The sequence below is a fragment of the Chelon labrosus genome (assembly GCF_963514085.1).
Source record: "Chelon labrosus genome assembly, chromosome: 19".
NCBI lineage: Eukaryota > Metazoa > Chordata > Actinopteri > Mugiliformes > Mugilidae > Chelon > Chelon labrosus.
The window spans coordinates 24,892,407-24,912,374 of record NC_140352.1 but is presented as its reverse complement, the minus strand read 5'-3'; the positions used below and the strand labels follow the sequence as shown (position 1 = coordinate 24,912,374).

Genomic DNA, 19,968 nt, shown 5'->3' with positions numbered 1-19,968 from the left:
TTTGATAATATATCTGGTTTCTGAAAGAGTCGTGTGATCCTCAAAGATTTTTAGAAATTTCTCAGACCCCAGAGGGACATGATGTGTTTGAAACTACCGGAAAACAAACTATTAAACACCTACAGTACCAGTTTGGAAACCTTCTCATTCAATGGCTTTCAGTGGAGTGTTGCGTCAGATGACCTGGCCTTCACAGTCACCCCACCTAAACCCATTTGAGATGGTTTGGGATGAGTTGGACCACTGAGTGAAGATTTAGCAGCCAACAAGTGTTCAACGCCTCTGGGAACTCCTTCAAGACTGTTGAAAAACCATTCCAGGTGGCTACCTCATCTTCATGAGGCAGCCACCTGGAATGAAACAATGGCTATGTTGAAGAATCTATAATATAAAACATTCTGGGTTGATAAACACTTTTTATTTTTCTGCATAATGCCATATGTTCCTTCTTAGATTTGCTGTATTCAGTATTAATAAATAATACAAATAAAGAAAACCCATTGAATGAGAAGGTGTGTCAAAAGTGTTGACTGTATATACTGTATCACTAGAGGATTACACCTTTCAGAGGAAAACTAAATTGAATGCGTTCAGACGAGTCCTGTTTAACTGTGGTCAGGCTAGTAAATATAGAAAATATGTCCTGTCTCAAGCTTCAAGTCAGAGCTGACTTTTTCAATATTTAACCGAGACTACCACCATCTCTCCCTAACCCTAAAGGGCCCTTGATCATTTTTTCCTCAAGTAATGGTGTGGAACTGTTTTACTCTGGGTGGGTTCCATTTTTGGTTATCTTGCCTGTGGATGCGATACACAATCCTACCAGTGGTGTTCAACTATGCTACAGATTTATAGGAGCAGTAACAATGCACCAGGAATGATGCCAAACAAAACTATTTCTTGATAATCACAAGAGCATTGAAATATCTGTGGAGTCATAAAACATTAAACATGTTTGAAGTGCTATCTGCGGATGTTGTAGGAAAACTGGTAAAAGGCTTTCGGATACATTTAATATAAATACAGCAAATGATTGTTGTCATAAAAATGATAAACATTTTGATGCTGGATGATACATTAGTGTTTAAGATTGATGCTTAAAACAGAATGTTAGGGTCATATTAAAATTGATGATGATGTATGACCAAGAATTTATTGTCTGTTATTGGCTCAGTTTTCCAAGTGTTCTAGTCATTTTATGTTGAAAAGACCATTGCCCCACAAAGTAGTAATATTGCAGAGTGTGTGTGTGTGAATTGGCCAGATCAGATGGGCACTTAAAAATCAGTCAGCTATCTGCTGAACATTTAACCCACCAACTGTATGCGTTATTCCTGCAAATGTTGACTTTACCCTGCACAATTTGTGAACCATTACACAATACAGAGGCTAAGATCAATGCGGGTACGGTTGGCTTTGGAACACTCTTGTGAGTATGTGTGAGGCCATTGAACCTCAGTAATGTTAACTCGAGTAAAGTTATAAAAGCAATGACCTTTATTCCTTAAAACAAAACAATAAAACCTCAAATATCCTGTGCAAAATCTTTGCCTTATTCTCAGTCTGAAATTGTCTTTAGTATGAAAAAACAATGAACTTATTGTATGATCATTAATCAGCCCATGCTATCTATCTGCTGTCCCTGCTGAGGGTTCACTCAATCATTAACCTAATCTACTCACTGAAAAACTCCCACTCACTCTGTTTGCATGAGAGCTTGATGATAAGCTATTTGAAGTTGAATGTGGTGATGGGACAACAATCGACATGGACTACACTGTTTACATACGTGTGGGTGCTTTTGATTTCTCTGTACATCAGGAGGCAGAAAAAGCAGAGCAAAGCAGGGATTGGATAGGGTTTGTATCTTTAAATTGAACATTGAATGCTTTCTAATGCTTCCCTCACATCAGTACGGTTAGAGTAGTCTTGGCCTAAAAGTCAGCTTGAACATGTCCTCAGAGCACTTCATCATCAGAGTGGAGCTGGACAGTGACAATAAAGTTAGCTGGCTTGAGAGCATTTCCAACCAAAGAAAAATGTACCAAATTAATAAAACAGTTATTCTCTTTCACTGTTGGATATTGTCATCTGTAAATAACACACTTTTTTTTTTTTTTTAATGAATCTTCAAAATCTATGTCTATGATAACAGGCTGTAATCGGGACTTGGAGTTGCACATTGTCCACACGGATTAAATAATTCAAGTCAGACTCATGTCTCTGATGCTTTATAAATTACAATAAGTAGTTCAAATTATGTGTGCATCAGAGGGTGAATAAATTGGCTTAAATTTTTTTAAATGCCACAATGTATTGGTAAAGAGTAAGTTCATAAATTGTACTACCTATGGATCTAATAACGTCTTTGCCATGCCATGAGTATTGATTTACACAATGTAATAATGTAGCCAGAGCCAGTTTCTACAAGTCATTAATAAAAAAATAAAAAAAAATAAAACATTTAAGATTTTGTAATATAGCTGCCATTTTAAAAAAATATACACTGGATTATGGAATAAAAGATTCAAGATTACCAACAGGTCAGCTGAAAAATGTTTACAATACTTTAGACTTACTTTTGCTGAATGAAAGTAAAATGGTTCCAAATTATGTAGCCTATGTAACTAAATCCCAAAATACTGTATTATTTCAGATCCCAAAGTTTACAAAAATATCAGATATATCTTTTTGTCAGGCATTTACGCAAAACCTATTTCAGTATACAACAGCCACCACAAAAATATGGCCTAGACTGCTTTACTATAATGAATGACAATATATTCATTACATGTTAAAACTGAGCATTTCACTTTTCATAATTACAGTTAGCATTTTTGGTATTATTTATACATTTTCTTTAGCCTACTTTGATGTTATCCTTCTAAATGGCTATACAACTAAGTGATTTTCTTGTTTCCTGTGCAGTTTTAGAACAAAATAAATTGTCAGTCTTGCATATTTATTCCAACTTAACTACATCCAAAAGTGTCAGATTTATTCTTATCACAAAATAGTTTTATTAGGCCTCACCGAACAAAACAAAATGTTGGTTACAGAACATTGCTATTTAATGAATGGGCCTATCACATTTGAAGGCAAAGGTTTACACACTGAAGAGCGTTTATCATCAGAAAAGATACATGCTACAGTACACAGGAATTACACTACAGGCCTACTATTCATTTACAGTAACCATCACTGAGAAACAATCAGCACAAATATTGCAGAGTACTATGCATTATATATACAAAAGTTCAAACAGAGAAGGAAGTTGTGGTGAAAGGCACTGGAGGAGGATGAAATGTGCAGTCTTTTTGGACTGGATTTACCTTAGTCCTGGCCTAGATCAGGAACAAGTCTATCATCTTGCCTTCGTTGGGGGGAGGGAGAGTGAAGGGATTTAGCCCCGAGTGTCCAAAGGGATCCTTACTGTAAAGAGTAACCAGTGTTTCAGAACTGGGGGTTTAGTGTGAACTCGTCATCGTCCTCTATGTCCAGCTCCTGGTCTGTATCATCCGACACGTCGGAGTCCAGCACCGTGTGGGACTCCTGTGAAGACACGGGGAGCACGCAGTGGTCCACTGGGCCCGTCTGCCTCTGCTCCTGGCTCCGTATCTCTTCACCTTTAGCACTCATCCCGCCGGAACTGTCATCTTCCACCTCCCTCTTTCCCCCCTGAGGATTTTCCTGATGAAAATGGAAAAGGTGTTTAATGTAGGTTCATCTCATTAGTCCTACTGCATATCTGAACATACCCCAACAGCAATACATACTGAACAAATGTTGTATGACATTAGAGGGAACATATTACCTGCTTAAGTCTTCGCCACTTAGCTCGTCGATTTTGGAACCAGGTTTTAACCTGAAAGACAAGTAAAATATAAAAAATGTTTCACTTTATCGGTCTTGGATACACACTGAAAACTGAAACTTTCACTGTTCATCAGTTCAGATTATTAATAGCCAACGCAATTTATTGATCTTATCATAACATTAATATTATAATTATATAATTATATATATATATGTATTATTGTTGTTTTTATTATTATTATTATTATTATTATATTGAATAAAATATTACAGACTACAATTAATACATTTAAAAAACGAAGATACAATTTTTTTAACTTATCCCTTTGTTTAATTGAAACTAAAATTCAGGGGACGTATGACTGGTCTAGAACTACAGGACAAATAGTGTAGGCCTATCGTCGCAGATAAAAAATAATCAAAGTACTTATGTCTGGCACAACAACACGAAACATATTCCAGATGCAGCCAGAAAACAATATGACCTGTATTTTTATAGTGAAATCATGCTTTTCGGAGAAAATCATCCAGTAGAAGAATTTCACACACTGAGGCTTTTGTCGGAATCGTTTAGACTCGATGAGCACTGAATAATCTTGTTTTACCTCAGTCGGCTGTCCAAAAAGATATGAAATGCCGAGGTTAAAAAAGATTTCAATAGGTTAATTTTCTAGTTAAACTACTTCTATTTCTATACTTAACGAGTCCAAGCCTAAAACTCGAATCTAATTAAAAACCAGACTATTCTCTTAATAATCTACAATGGGTTTTTCGCATTGACCTGCACTTCTTCAGACTGTTTGTATTTTACAGTTTACACTTAATTCAAACACAGCTATGGTAAGACACTGGTTATTATAAAACTAGCTATACAAGAAAAAACATGTTAAATTATGATGCTGTGAATAAATTGTATCAGGTCTTTAGATTTAAATGGGTTGCCCAACAACACCGATGATATAATAATAATAGGTAGTTATTCCTCTAATTTTTTAATGATTATTATAGCCTCTTATAATAATAATAATAATAATAATAATGTTTATTATTATTATTATTATTATTATTATTATTATTATTATTATTTGGTTACTAAATAAAAATGAAATGGCTCCAAGTCGAGCGGGACACGGTCAGCTCACCTGTCTCTCGCTGAGCTGCAACATTTTGGCCAGTCGTTTCCTTTCCGGAGGTGAGAGGTATTTCTGCGTCTCAAACTTCTTCTCCAGCTCGATGGTCTGGTCGTTGGAGAAACGGACCTGGCCGCCCTTTCTTTTATGCAAGGGCCGCTGGATGAAGGGCGTCCACAGCAGCGGCTTCCCTTCAGAGAGAGGAGAAACGGGGGCGACGCGTCATTAAACGCAGCACAGAGGATATATCATGCACCATCGACACCTGTGAATGACGCCTTTATCATTCAGCCATGCAACATGGCATGGCAGCCAATAAACTGGATTCTACGGAAAGTGTCTTCCTGCTAAAATATTTTTTTTTAAATTTGTTACCACTCGTTGTGTGGGTTTCAGGCTCTGGGGTTCGTAAAGTAATTTGAGATTAGCTACATAAATAAAATTGTACTGAAGAGAATTGAACTTAAATGTAGGCTAGCGTAACACCACCATCACTCCGATGGGTATGGGTCAGGGTTTTGAGAAGTGGGATAAGCCTGTTCGTTTTGGTTTTAACAAACCGCATCTTTGAAAGCTGTTACTCGACTGACTACAGACAGTCAAGATGAATATAAACTTTTCTAGTCTATTTGGCTGAGTGGCATAAACAGGAGACTAATATTTTGGGCTAAAAATTCGACAAGTCCTTCATGGTTTAAAGGCACAGGCCTGCAACACTTCAGGATGTAGACTATTGTTGATTATCCATATAAATAATGGGGATCATTAAGAGTTTAAATAGCCCACGTGACGGAAAATGAATTGATCATGTGTTTTTCTTCCAAATAAGTATTGTAGTGATTTATTAGAGAGAAACGCCCCAACGTGTAGTGTTATTGTCTTGTCTGCTTCCCTCTCCGGGTAATGGCCTGCAGCAAACAATAGCAGACAGCGGTCTGCTACACGCTGTCTTTTCAGGAAGGTCGTGACAGAGTGAAAACTATGGCCAAATATCCGCTTCATGTGCTTCCTGCTTCGTGTCGTGTGATTACAGGCGATGGCATCCACCAACAGACACCCCTGTCCTCCGCTCTCACTGACACACTAGAAATCTGTTGTGGTCGAAACTCGCTGTCAAGGACCGCATAGCTGCTCTTTTCCAAAGGAAGTTAGTCAATCCATTCCAGTGAGACATGTTCCTCTACACTAAAATGTAAGAAAAGAATTGCCCCAGTTCCCAGAAAAAAATAAATAAATAATTAAATTGGAATTAAATACGGAAATATCTGAATTAAATATGTCTGTGACTCAGGCCATGGTATATCCATAAGCCTTTGTTTCAACGTGTTATTAAAAAAAAAAAAAAAAAAAAAAAAACATTAACAAGCCAAGATATGTTTTAATTTAAAATAAAAATAAAATAAAATGAATAAAGTGGTAATTGTACAAATAAAGAGAGGATCATTTATGGTATTGAAACTGAAATAGATGTTTTCTGAAAAGTTCTTATTCGGTTGTTTTATTTTTTTTACTTAAGACAATCCATTTAAATTTAGCTAAAGCTTGAAGTGAAACTGATCTAAGCGAGACACGGTGTGTTCTCGTAAGATCCCATTAGTCTTGATGTGCTGCTCTGTTTGCTTTATTTTCTTCTCGCCGCCAACCCTAAAAGAAAGTCAGCCACATCCTCGCGGGCCCGGCAGAGGAAGTGCAACAATATGTGAAAAACGGATCCCGGGCTATCAGAGGCCGAGTGTTTCCTGAATATGTCTGTATTGAGGATGTCGATAAAATAATCAGCAGCGTGCAGCGGGCTCCCGAGGAAGCGGCTGGCCGGGGTGAGACAGGAAAACATTTAACAGCTTCTGAAACCAGATTTACTCCTATCGACAGGCTCACGGCTTCCGCTTTGAACGGAAAAAGGCCCGGCTTGTTCAGCAACACAAAGTCAGGCGGTCCGCTTGCCACACTACACTTAAGAGGACCATCACCCACTGCCTCTCTAATCCAGGCACAGTGGATTATGGATTCAAATACAATGTAATGCTGTTAACACCACCTTAGCCATAAACCTGGTTCTAATATCACCTTAACTGATGATGCTTTTTTTTTTTTTTTTTTTTGTTATATCATTTAAATCTATGAATAGTTGCATCGTTTAATCATTCAGTAAAACAACTGCACTGGTATCTGTGATGACTGAAAAAAGGAAACAAGTTTGCAAGGGTTTGGAAGTTCCAAGGACACTAAAATGATTCATCTTTAATGATTTAGTGCTCACAAGTAGCCTATATGACACACACACACACACACACACACACACACACACACACACACTGGGAGTGAAAGAAAGAGAGTGCAGTGAAATAACAAGTGATTTAAAGCCCAGTTATGTTTTAGTCACTGGCTGACTTGCTCCTCTGATGTTTCAGAACAATGGGAGCCAGGAAAACGAGTCAAGGTTGCCATGCACCTCCCCACCAACCCCCTATCACCACCACCAGGAGCGCCCTGAATGGATATGACTGCTGCTATTGTGGCCCCCAGATATGTCTGTCACAAAAACAATGTGACTCATAGGTGCGTGGTCAGGCATCACGCAGAAATGAAATGCTCTTAAAGAAAAAAACAAAAAAAGAAGACGAGCAAAAAAATAAAATAAAATGACACGTCCAAAAAAATATGTTATTTTAACGTGATCTCGTAGGCAACATGCAACTGTAGGTCTTGACTTCGATATGCATGATCAAGCGTGATACTTATGCAAAAACAGTTTCGTTTGCACAGCAAAGAAGCTTATTGACACACAAATAACGTCCATCCAAAGTAAGAAGGGCCCTTTATTGCCACATAATCCAAATGTAGTTTTTGGCCCCTATATGAATCAAAAATACATTTTTTATTAAATTTAATTTAATTGTAATGGCGTATTTACTGTCCCTGGTGTATATATGTTTGTGTCATGCAAGAAATCAGAAAATCATCAGCAAGAACATATTACATAAGTGTAACTTGCAAACTGGCATTGTTTTCATGTATCTTGACTCCAGAAGCAGGGACAGTGATATAAGGCCAAGTCTAGATTGAAGAAACTGAGGTTAACTGACAATGTTCCCACAAACTGACAACTGTGTGCCGACTTGGGTGGTGCTGTGAACGACGCTGACTAGAAAGGTGAACGAACAGCCTAAAGTGTGTTTTCCTAAAAAGTCACATTAAACTCTGAGACGAGTTAAACCAACTCACCGAGAGGGTCGTGCCTCAGCAGCGCCTGTGCATACTCCCCCATGGAGCGGTGGTGCTGGTGGTGAAACGGGTAGATGGAGCCGGTGAAAGCCCCGGCTGAAGCGTACGTCGCTGTCAATGCGGCGTGGTGCGATAGTGCCGGGTGTATCGGTGTGGGTTCATAAATCGGCGTCCGGTAAGGAGAGATCAGACTTGTAAACGACGAGTTAGGCGACGGAAGAGTCGGCGTGGGGATGACCGGAGTGGAGCAGGAGGATGATGAAGAGGTGGAGAAGGAAGAAGACGGGGTAGAGGAGGTGGCGGTGGTGGCAGTCCTCCCCAAAATGTCTTCGATGTAGAAGGGAGTCGGGTGAGCTGGCTGGATGGGGGTCGGTGCGTAAAGCGGGACGCTCATGATGCTGTGTACCGCTGCTGCCCGCTGGAACTGATGGCTGTGTCCCTCCCGTCTCTCCCTACAGCCTTCCTCTTTGTCGTCAATATGTCACTTCTTTAGAACTTCTTTACATAGCCTGCTATCAAACTTCCACTATGAAAAACGACCAGCGCCTACTTCGGTCTGCTGACTACCCAAAACACACCAAACAGAGACTCTTTCTGGGTTGCAGTGGAGACGGTTAGAGTGTTTTGACCAGGTTGCGGTCATGACTAGCTGGCACTTCATCCAACTGTTGGGGCTGTTATCTGGCTGCAGGCGAAGGAGGGAGGAGATAAGTGGACGGCCAACTTCCTGCAGGTGGCCGGCGGCAGTTTGTGATTGGCTTACTCGCAACTCCAACCGAGCTAAACGTGATAAGACGACAGGAAAGAGGAGATAATTGTATTTCAGGAGAATCAGTTCACCACAGCCAATCATCTAGAGCTAATAAAACCGAGGGATATGATGGAGTAACGATGACACTCATAGTAAGCTTTTTAAATGTTCATTAAGATCATCTCATACTTTATTCTCAGCGCACTTTCACAGTGCGGTTGACGGTACAGATATAATGTGTGACCTATTGCAACTTAAATCAATGCTGAAGCAACGGACTTAATAAGCAATATTATTACGGATTCATATAAAATACGAATTAAATAGCCTAAATATAATCTAGATTGTAACTCCAATTACATAACCGTCAGAAACTGTTAAATGATTGTGCGGGATTAAATAAAATCAGATGGAGAGGCAAATTCACTTGAGTTATTCCTAATAATTCTGAATGTTCTTTGTGATGTTGCCTACACAGTTGTTACAGCATGTATTCAGACCAGTGTATTGCTACATCATCACAGGTAACGTGCATTTAAAAATAAGTGTTTTCTCACAGATATAATCCAAATATTTCTTGTTACACAGAAATACAGATTTAGTGTGGTTTATTATTATCGACGCCGCACTAATTAGGCAGCATTTTCATTGTGCCGGTTTTGTGTGCAGAAATGCGTCAATTCCATAAAATAAAATGTATAAATCATTTGTAAAATATGACAATGCGAAATGACTGGCACGCCACGAAGGTCTCGGTTCAATGACTGACTTTGAACTACTGATGATTGAATATGCATATGCATGTGATGCAGATGGTGCTACTCCGCAACAATACAGTGCACTCATTTTAAACATGTATCTTGCAGCACTGCGCGCTGTAGCCTGTCAGGAGAAAATTTACAAAATCAGAGAAGGATACATTTCTGATCCGACTCTGAATCAGCACCTCTTCAGTAATGGAGGGTCGGAATCAATAAAACTCGTCAAGTCGTGGTGGGTTCATTTGAACATTTATTATTACACTGGTACTGCCTACCCAAATCACATCAATCCCCAAATAAAGCCATTTGCACATTTGGATACACTAAATGCACAAAATAAAAAATCACTGGATATGTCTGTGTATATTGGAATGGATTTTGATGATCACCTTAGCAACTTACATTTACCAGACAGATTGTCTGGTGTGGAAATGATCCTGTACTTTTTTATAGGCCTACAAATAGTGAAATGTTCTTCTAAATACCCATAAAACCCCAACACAACTGAACTAGAACTAAAACTATACCCCTGGTCCCTCAGTGCTGTCAGAGTTCCAAAAGCTGTTGCCCTGCTTGTACGCCCGGCTCAAACGTGCCTTAGGTCTTTGACTAATCAAACAGCTTGGAGCTTTATCTCTAACTATGTAATACAGTTTAACTGCAATCCACATCCTTAACGGTGTAGCTCAATGGCGAGTGATTAACTCATGATTTGAATGTTTGGAGTTTTCCTGTGAAATCCATCCAGCCTATCAGCGTGAGCGAGGTGATATACTTAAGATAATGCCTATGAACGCAAATCTCTTTAATGGCTCACTAAGTGCATGTCTATCCCCTCAAACAGGTTTCCGTAAGGTGTCAAACAGTAACCGGCAGCTTCTCGGTATCAGAGTTGCAGCACGGACAGAAGCCGCATCCTTGCCTCTAATGGGTCCAGCTGCATGTGTTATGATCATCCTGATATTTTATCACCAGGTGAGTTCATTAATGGCAGCCCACAGTCGCTAGTCACCCTGTAGTGTTGGAAGAACACAGCTCCTCGCCTATAAACGCGCTCTCTAATAGGATCCGATGGCTCGATATTGTGATGCGTCTTTAAAGCGTGCACCGCTGCCTGCCAACTTTCTAACGGCGGTAATTTAGATAAAGTGGACTTAGAGAGCAAACAGGGATATGAACAGCCTTGAAGACATGAAAGAAATCACCAAACGGCTAATATTTGGATTGAGACAATCATTGCAGCTCATTGATCCGTCCAGCTTCCCGTGGCGTCAGACTCCTGTCCAAAAAACGACTGATAACTTCTCACAGCCGCTCCCTGGCAGCTGGCGCCATGTATTTCCCATTAACAATTCAAACGACTCACAGATACAGCTTCTCACTGTCTCCACCTTTGTCAATATTACCCAAATTTTGCATGTTCACGAACACAACTTTAATGTTTCTCTGTGAAGTTTGGACTTTCTTAAGCGCCACTGAGTGAGCTTCTGATTAGGAGAAACATCTAATGTGCACATTAGACGTCTAATTACCGACAGTATCATTTAAACACTGTAAAATATGTATAAATATGTATAACTTTGAATAAACGTAATAAAAGTATCATTTATAAGCAAGATGAGCTGTTTTTCTGCAGCGATAAAATGATTATTTCATTTTTGATGTGTGGCCCTGCAGACTGTGATTGACACCTCCCTCAACAGGTCAGTTAACACCATCATCATTGCATGTTTATAGAGTTTGGTGACACCATGCACCTTTCAGCAGTTTAAGTCCCGGACCTCTAAGTCCAAAATGAAGTCAGGCTTTTCTTCCCAATAGGTATATGTATAATTTTGTTAGTTAAATTGCAAGTGTTTATCTGCAGGAGCAGGAATGATAAGGCAATCATCATGAATTGATGGATTCACTTTAAACAACAGACACTGATTATGCTCCACATATTAATAATTTTACATAAGCACAGAGGTCTATAGCTAAATATTTTTACTAACTACTTTATGTACAAAAATATGTTATGTCTATATGTTATGTCTACTTCCCTAAAGACCCTCCAAAAGTCAAAAAGCTTTTAAAAGATTTTTTTGAAGAAACATATAGCTATGCTTTCTAAGACTTTCGAAGACCTTTGTCAAGCATGCTACTGTAAATTATGTGTTAATGTGAAGGTGTTTAAAGAAACGCTCAATTTTGCCATGTAAATGTTTTAGATTTTTTAATCGGCAGATACTGAACAAACCGAACAGACATGCTGAAAAGACACTGACGCATTAATGCTTGCAGACGTGAAGAACAGCATTCTTAAAAACAAAACTGCTCTTTACATTACAGAATGAAATAACAATAACAAAACATCTTCTTTTGTTGGGGCACAGTTCAGTGAAAACTGCACATCATTTCCACACATTCATCCTCAGGTACAACAGCTAATACATATCTGCTTTTGTATTAAAGGCTGCGAGGGGGGTTCTGCAACTTAACTAAAACTTAAATTGCAAATGACACAAAAGCCACAAGAATGTGGAGCAGAACCAGTAGTCATTACAATAGTCCAATGTGTTCGAAAACCAAATTTATCACATCTTTATGGAGACTACATGGGACTACATTATAGTGATAATTTAAACTTGAAAATGAAAGTCTCAACATGACTATGAAATGTTATTTGAGTGAAAATGAAAATGCAAAAACCCAAATGGCATATTCACCTACTCACTTACTTGTATTTGTGTTCTATGCCATATTAAAATGAATGGAAAAATCTCAGAATGTTTTTTTGTTTTTGTTTTTTCAAAGGGTACAGTGGAAAAACTTCATATGAATGACATTTGGAAACCAGATTTTAAATTTACGCAAGCATTATTCAAGTCACAACTGAAAGTATTTTACTACATTTTCGCACAAATAACACCTGTGTAAACTGACAATAGCTGTTTGATTAATTTTAAATACCTTTCTTCCGAACCCTTAACTCACAAATAAATGCACTTTAAGGACATGACACATTTAGTGCTACAGTTTTCTTTACTGGAAATGTATTAAAACCACCTGGATAGTAATTCCACTGAAGAAGTCAAGTACGCAGTTCATGCTAACAATCATTCAGACAGCAACCACAGCTTTGGGTCACTGTGGGTCCCGGTGCTCTTCGAGTGTCAGTCAGCCCCTGGCGGTTTTGGATGGTCCACCTCCTGGTCTCCCTCAGAGCAGGGCTGCAGTGACCGCAGGATGTGTTCCAGTGTCCACTGCTCCTCATGTAGGGCGTGCTCCTCCAAGCAGAACTGACCCTGCTTTGTCCTGATCAGGTCCTTCACATGAGCACACGATGACAGAGCTGCAGCACAGAGACACTGGTTACTTTGAAGCTGGACTGTTGAGTTGTGATTTCCTGTTACTGACATCAACATGCTCTTAAGGGAATTGTGAAAAAGGATGAATGTTATCTCACCTTTTCCTAGGTCATCCACCAAGCTTCTGACATAAAATCCACCACCACACTCAATATCTGTTAAGCAAATAAAACTCTTTGAACGGGTTGATTGCAATTTAATGACTTCAATGTTTGGCATGGGTCGCGTTAACCGAATATTTTCCGTCACTGACCGTACTTTTAAAACTGTGACAGAAAAATCTGAAGGCCATCTGTCATTTTGACAGTTTGCAATTCCCACCCCTGACCACTTGGTGGCGAGTGACATTATTAATTGTCTCTTGTCTCTAATCGCAGTTTGCATTCCAAACATCGTGGAACTTTTGTCAGGGCACGATTTCCTGGTACACCGATTATACTGATGCACACGTAAGAGCTCGGCTAACCATAGACATATATGCAATATATGTATATATGTCTATGTCTATGCGGCTAAGGGCTACCAAAATGGAGGAATGGGATGAAAGCACGTTGCTAGGACTGATGAGTTTTTGTGCAAATTGTGCAAAACAAAATAGTTTGCATACCACCGAAGCACTTCAACCCTACAGTACCATCTAAGAGCTGTTAGCGGTAGCAGTCCCGGTCCGAGTACGGACCGAGTGTCGGCAGCCCAAACTTTGATTTTTCCACCTACCATTTAAGGTCAATACTGTCAATACTGAAAGTTAATGAAATTTTAATGAAAATTTCTATTGAATTGCATTATTATCATTTTTAAAAAATTAAAGTGATGGGTAAAAATAGATTATGATGGGATTTTTATGACCTTGTCAGTCAAAATGACAGACAACGAAAAAGTCTAGTGCAACCTCTGATGTTTGGTGAAATGAAATCGAAGAAAAACAACAATAGAACTCAGGGTTACGTTTAATAGTTAAAGTATGAGCATTTCCACATGTACAATGTGAAGGGAACTCAATAGATTGGGACTGAACGGCTGTGTAGCCTTAAGAAAACCACTAATCAGGGAGGCTAACTAGGAAAAAGGCTTCAATTTACTAGGGAGCATAAAGATTGGACCCTGGAGCAATGGAAGAAGGTCATATGGTCTGATGAGTCCAGATTTACCCTGTTCCAGAGTGATGGGGGCATCAGGGTAAGAAGAGAGGCAGATGAAGTGATGCACCCATCATGCCTAGTGCCTACTGTACAAGCCTGTGGGGGCAGTGCTATGATCTGGGGTTGCTGCAGTTGCTCAGGTCTAGGTTCAGCAACATAATGTGCCCAAAGAATGAGGTCAGCTGACTACCTGAATATACTGAATGACCAGGTCATCCCATCAATGGATTTTGTCTTCCCTGATGGCACAAGCATATTCCAAGATGACAGTGCCAGGATTCATCGGGCTTAAATTGTAAAAGAGTGGTTCAGGGAGCATGAGACATCATTTTCATACATGGATTGGCCACCACAGAGTCCAGACCTTAACCCCATTGAGAATCTTTGGGATGTGCTGGAGAAGGCTTTGTGCAGTGGTCAGACTCTCCCATCATCAATACAAGATCTTGGTGAAAAATGAATGCAACACTGGATGGAAATAAATCTTGTGACATTGCAGGAGCTTATCGAAACAATGCCACAGCGTCAGAGCACAGCAATCTGCAGTACAGAGAAAAGTGTAAAGCTGCAGCTTGTAAAAAAGCTAAAGGCGGTCCAACAAAATATTAGAGTGGGTGGCCTATTTTTTTGGTGGCGACTTTTTTTTTGGCCAAGCAGTGTATATTTAATTGAAAACAGTATGAAGTCAACTGCTGAACTGCCTCACACACCCTCACATACACACATGCACTATACTGCTTGTGATCTTTTATTCTTTTTCTATTCTGTATATTTAATTTTGTTATATATTTTTATTTATTTATTTTTATTCTATTTTGTATAACTGCTTCTGTGTAGAGAATTATATGGTAATGATCCTGGACTCCCAGCCATAACATTATGACCACCTTCCAAATATTGCGTAGGTCTCCATTGTAATGGTAAATTAAAAGTATATAGCGTATATGACAATAGAGATAATTGATCAAATGCATCTTCGAACTGTGTCCAAACTGTTTTGGAAAGAGGTTTACAAAAACAAAACAGAGAAGGCAGGAAATTATGTGCAAAACGCTAAAGAAGTCAGTATAGAGGAAGAAAAGAAGAAAAGAAAAAAATACTGAATGATGCAAGGAGTGCTCACCCAGAGTGAAGAAAGGAGGCTTGAACTCCTGCAGAGTCAGGTTGTACACTGTGACTGGTCTGGCTGGCTTGGCCTCAACCTTGTGACCTTTCTTCAGCAGGATAGACAGACGCTGGCCATCTTTTTTCAGCGCTGAGTAGCTAAAAAAAAAAAAAAAGAAGAAGAAAGAAATTCAAAAGCAATGGGATCACCTGTACTGAAGACTGGGCTTATGAATGTACACAGAGTACATGCAGAGTTTATACACATTTTAGCAGAAGCATTCCCCTCTCCCTCAGTAATGAATGAATGAATTGTAACAACTTCAGGCTGTTATCCTATATTTAGTGGACACTTCACTTAATGTGACCTATAGTAGTGTAGTAAAAATAAAAAATAAAAAGAACAACATATTGATCATTGAGATATTCTTAACCATTAAAATTTTAAGCCCTGATGCCCTAAACATGAGAGGATAAAGATTAAATCCTGTCGGTGGGTGTGTCCTGTCCTCTTCTCAATCATGTACAACGTACTGTCCCGAAATGTAAACGAAGAAAACTTTTCAACCTTAATCGTGACTCATCTCTCAACAGTAATACCAACTGATTGCAAGATTATGAAGTGTTTTTTTTTTCAGATAATCCTTACACATTTTAACTTCATAACTTCAACCATCATTTATGTTAAAAAGCCAAATACAATCAAACAACAAGTCAAGAACATGCCAAGCTGCTAAAACTGATTATAGATTATAGATGAAGATAATATGATATCAATGTTAGCTCAGATTATACTGAGCTAACATTGATATCATATCATCTTCATCTTGGATGTTACCTTCAACACATCCCTTTGATAAAATGCTAGGTGAGGGAGCTGAACCGTGTCTGAACAAATGTATATTTTAGCTAACATATTAACACTATCACTTACTTTATGCAAATAGGTACCATTATAAGATATTGCTTAGAGTAAATGTTAGCATAACTGTTGAGGCAATGAGGCGAGTACAGCATCATGCTCCATCCGTTTACTTGCAGAGCCTTTTTTTTGTTTGTTTGTTTTTGGCCAGTAACCTCGAGAATTAAGAGCTTGTTGAACTGAGGGCAGACTGGGCACCATAGTTCCCTGTCCCAATACAATGCATAGTATAGTCATCTTTGTCACGACAAAGCTGTAATTTCTTCAGATTTTGTTCAGATTGTGCTCAGTTATTATTATTTTTTTTTAGAGATAAATAGGATATTGTAAAATATATTTTACATTTAGCTTGTTTAAGCTCTGGCCTTACTTTGATGTTCAGGGTGATTATCACAAAAGCAGTACTGAATCATCTCCATTGATAGAAAGCTTGTAGCTGTGGATTGATGAATAGCCCAACTCTTTTATATTAATGTGTAACCCTTTCCATTTGATGTAAATCAGCTGTTCTTTATCACAAATCTTTGAGAAAATGGCATATTCTGTTACATTTGAACTGCACAGTGGTGAAAGTATCCAACCAGCGGAGTTGGAGTGCTCTCTGCTGGACAAAGTATGTGATGACATCATTTCTAAACAATCCCAAAAATCTATGCATTATGTTCTGTTAAAAAACGTTTTCCTAGTACCTCTGCTATTCAACTTCCTGCACGGGAGAATCTTATTGATAATTTGCTGTGGTGCATGTGAATGTACTATAAAGCATGTCATATGACACCAAGAGCATGACATTAAACCGGTACTGTCTATCATCACATACATAAATGTTGTTGTTGGAGGACTTACTCACAGTGGAGGCACTTGCATGATGTCACCAGTGAAAGCTTTAAGCTTTTCCTCAATGTCCAGTCTGGTTATATGTCCTACAGAATAAAAAGCTGTATGAGATGAACTGCTGGATAAAATGATAGCATTTGCACACAGTATTTACCAAAGTCTTTCTCCAGAATCACACTGCCGGTGGCATCAAGAGTGTCTGTGGCTTTTCCCAGCTCCCCTACAGCAACGTATTTCTGAAAAATACACACTCTAAATCACTGTTTGGTTTGAAACTGCTGAAATTTGCAAATGTGTCTACAGCTACTTCATTTGGGCTTTTTTTTTTATTATTATTCTGTAGATTAACACCTGTGATTTATTGGTTGATACTACAGCATAGCAGAAATAAGAGTTTACTGATATTAGTCTATACAGTATGTCGGCTGATAAGTAACACGGATTGTCAGTCCAGAAATACCAAATACACTGTGTGTTTGAGACTGTTGATGTCACACTTCCTTTATACAGAATATACAGTAGGAATGCCCAGTATATATTGTAGATTTTCTAGTGAGCTGTTTTTTACTGGGCAATGACAATGAAAACTTCTTATTCTTATATAAGGGTTAGAGAATGTGTTGAATATCCGAGGATCCACAACAATCTACAACACACACCCATGCGTTTATTTGTTTGAACATTTCAAGCAGTTCTTTCTGTCACTTTTCTGGAAACCTCTATTTCAGCCACGGGACATCTTTCTATCTGCCTGCAACAAATCAGGAAATATGCTGCCCTAAAATAGTGTACAAACTTCATCAGTTTTAATAAAACATTTTGGGACGATGCTGTACCATGATGTTTTCTGAGTGCACCTTGAGTGAAGAACTATAATGGAGTACCGTAACTCACAATTTTCTATCCTGTATCTACAAAGGAGTACAAAGTGATTTCTTCAGTTTTTCCAGTTAATACCATACTGACACAACTTGAACATTATTTTAAGATAAACAATTTTAACACAGCTCCTTCTGCACAATTCCACTCACCTTCGAGCCAGTCAACATTGTACTGAGCATTTTTGTTCCATTCCCAACACCAACAACTGAAAGAAGCAGAGACAATGTTAGAGTCTAGGTACTAAAGTGCAGTTTGAACCGCTTAAGACATAAGACATGAGACAATGTTTCTTTATCCCACGTATGGGAAATCTCCTTGTCACAGTAGCGCAGACTTTGGCAAAAATATATACAAAAAACAATAACGAATTTGACAGGAACGTTTCAGAAAAACAATAATAACTTTGAAAAATATATACAAAAAGAACAACACTGAAGAATATATAGAGAAAAATAGAAATATAAAGACAATCTGTATGTACACTGAGGTAGATAGAAACTTTTACAAGTAAATAATTGCTAAAACTATGAGACGGTGAGGCAGTGATTTGTGCACACACACACATATATATATATATATATATATAAAAACAACAACTATGGTTATCCATACCTAATCAAGCTCTGTTATCAGGTCAAAGTTTCACATTTGTTTATGACCAAACATTGGAAAACTAATGACATTGCTATCTTCTTTGTGTTTAGTACCCTTTACTAAACGTTTGCATTCTAACACACAATACCAGTACAGTGTCCAATCCGGTCTCTTTCAATAGTGGTTGTTTTCTTTGCTTTCTGTCCAGTTACTACACTAACATAATACCCCCTGACTTTTGTTTACCCAACCCTGTGTGATGAGGCCATTCATCGCCCTCTTCAATTACTTTTTCCATTATGGTGAATTCTGTTGAGAAGTACAGAATGGACTCTAGAGGCATAATTCATCTTGGCCTGTTGTGATGTGTATCTGAATTGGGTACATGGCCTCTTTAAAGGATAGACTTGGGGTAAACTAAGCCTGTGCTTAGCAAGAGAAATAAACTGGTGAGAACCTGTCCACACCTGCTTTGTTAAAATTTCTAAAATACTCACTTTCCCTCCACTACACAATCTTTTGTTTTATACAATACTGTTGAAAATAGTAAAAGTAAATAAATGAATATTTAAACAAACTTTTTGCAAACTTGTTCCTGTAAATTAAACTATTCATTGCTCAAGACCATAGTCAGAGAAAGATTTATTCTGCGAGACAAAGCCACAACATTGGGTTACGAAGAACCTGTTATGGATGATAATTTACTTCAAATTTTTGAACAACTTCATACTTACCTGAGTTAACCAACTGGGGCGTGCTTTTACCAGTTGGTAATCCTGGTGTGTGGGCATGCCTCTTTGACACAGCCTTAACTCGAAAATCCAACCAAGCTACAACTATTAGCCTAGTAGTCTTAAACAAGTAAACCTCTCCCTTTAATATTTCCCCACACTGCAAATCCCAGACATGAATGACAACAGTTGTACGTACGCCATTACCGGTGTGTGAATGGTATCCTAAGTGGTACCCACTTACCTAATACTCCACTGGCGGCACTGTCCAGCGTCCCTCCGTGCCCCATCTTCAGGCTCTGCTTCTTCCTCTTTCTCGGGTTTGGGTTCTGGACACCCGCTTCTGAAAGATACGAACCACAAATTTGTTTTACTGTCAGCTTTTAACAGATAGTAGAGTAACTTACTTCTGCTGTGTTTTACTGTTACCTTTGAGTAAAGCTTCTTTGAGGGCATTTAACACATCTGCAGATGTCGGCCCTTGTTTTTTGTAAATCGAAAACAATCCATTTAAAGACTGTAGTTTTGACAAAGAACTAGTTATGGGAGACGCAGTGTTAGTAATGTTCCCAGCCATGCTTGTTTTGCTCTTCTTCCGCCACAGCCAAGATTCTTCTTCTTCGTCTTCTATTTTGCTGCCAAATGCGACTAACTGAGCCGTTGCAGTATTTACCGCCATCTGCTGGTTATGTAAGTTAAGAAAGATATTTTCTCAAAACCTAC

General features: G+C 38.6%; 2 protein-coding genes across 2 annotated transcripts; both read right to left on the bottom strand.

Moving 5' to 3' along the window:
* Positions 1-2,958: 2,958 nt before the first annotated feature.
* hhex (hematopoietically expressed homeobox) lies at positions 2,959-8,826 on the bottom strand. The gene is made up of 4 exons (XM_084567942.1): positions 8,172-8,826; positions 4,959-5,137; positions 3,815-3,865; positions 2,959-3,690 (listed from the first exon to the last, which is right to left on the bottom strand). Exons 1-4 carry the CDS (start codon positions 8,563-8,565, stop codon positions 3,454-3,456), a joined length of 861 nt encoding a protein of 286 aa, XP_084424068.1. The 5' UTR covers positions 8,566-8,826; the 3' UTR covers positions 2,959-3,453.
* A 2,882-nt stretch (positions 8,827-11,708) lies between these two features.
* Positions 11,709-19,932, bottom strand: trub1 (TruB pseudouridine (psi) synthase family member 1). The gene is made up of 8 exons (XM_084568096.1): positions 19,675-19,932; positions 19,490-19,588; positions 18,070-18,125; positions 17,193-17,274; positions 17,052-17,124; positions 15,299-15,438; positions 13,132-13,188; positions 11,709-13,017 (listed from the first exon to the last, which is right to left on the bottom strand). The coding sequence occupies exons 1-8, from the start codon at positions 19,922-19,924 to the stop codon at positions 12,839-12,841; spliced, it is 936 nt and encodes a 311-aa protein (XP_084424222.1). The 5' UTR covers positions 19,925-19,932; the 3' UTR covers positions 11,709-12,838.
* Between the last annotated feature and the right edge of the window lie 36 nt (positions 19,933-19,968).

Coding starts and splice junctions, on each gene's coding strand:
- hhex (XM_084567942.1), bottom strand. CDS start 8,565: ATGAGCGTCCCGCTTTACGCACCGACCCCCATCCAGCCAGCTCACCCG. Junction 5,138..8,171: donor GCTGAGGCACGACCCTCTCG/GTGAGTTGGTTT, acceptor CTCTCTCTGAAG/GGAAGCCGCTGCTGTGGACG. Junction 3,691..3,814: donor AGTGGCGAAGACTTAAGCAG/GTAATATGTTCC, acceptor CATTTTCATCAG/GAAAATCCTCAGGGGGGAAA.
- trub1 (XM_084568096.1), bottom strand. CDS start 19,924: ATGGCGGTAAATACTGCAACGGCTCAGTTAGTCGCATTTGGCAGCAAA. Junction 19,589..19,674: donor CAAAGAAGCTTTACTCAAAG/GTAACAGTAAAA, acceptor CGTATCTTTCAG/AAGCGGGTGTCCAGAACCCA. Junction 15,439..17,051: donor ATCATGCAAGTGCCTCCACT/GTGAGTAAGTCC, acceptor TTTTTTTTTTAG/CTACTCAGCGCTGAAAAAAG.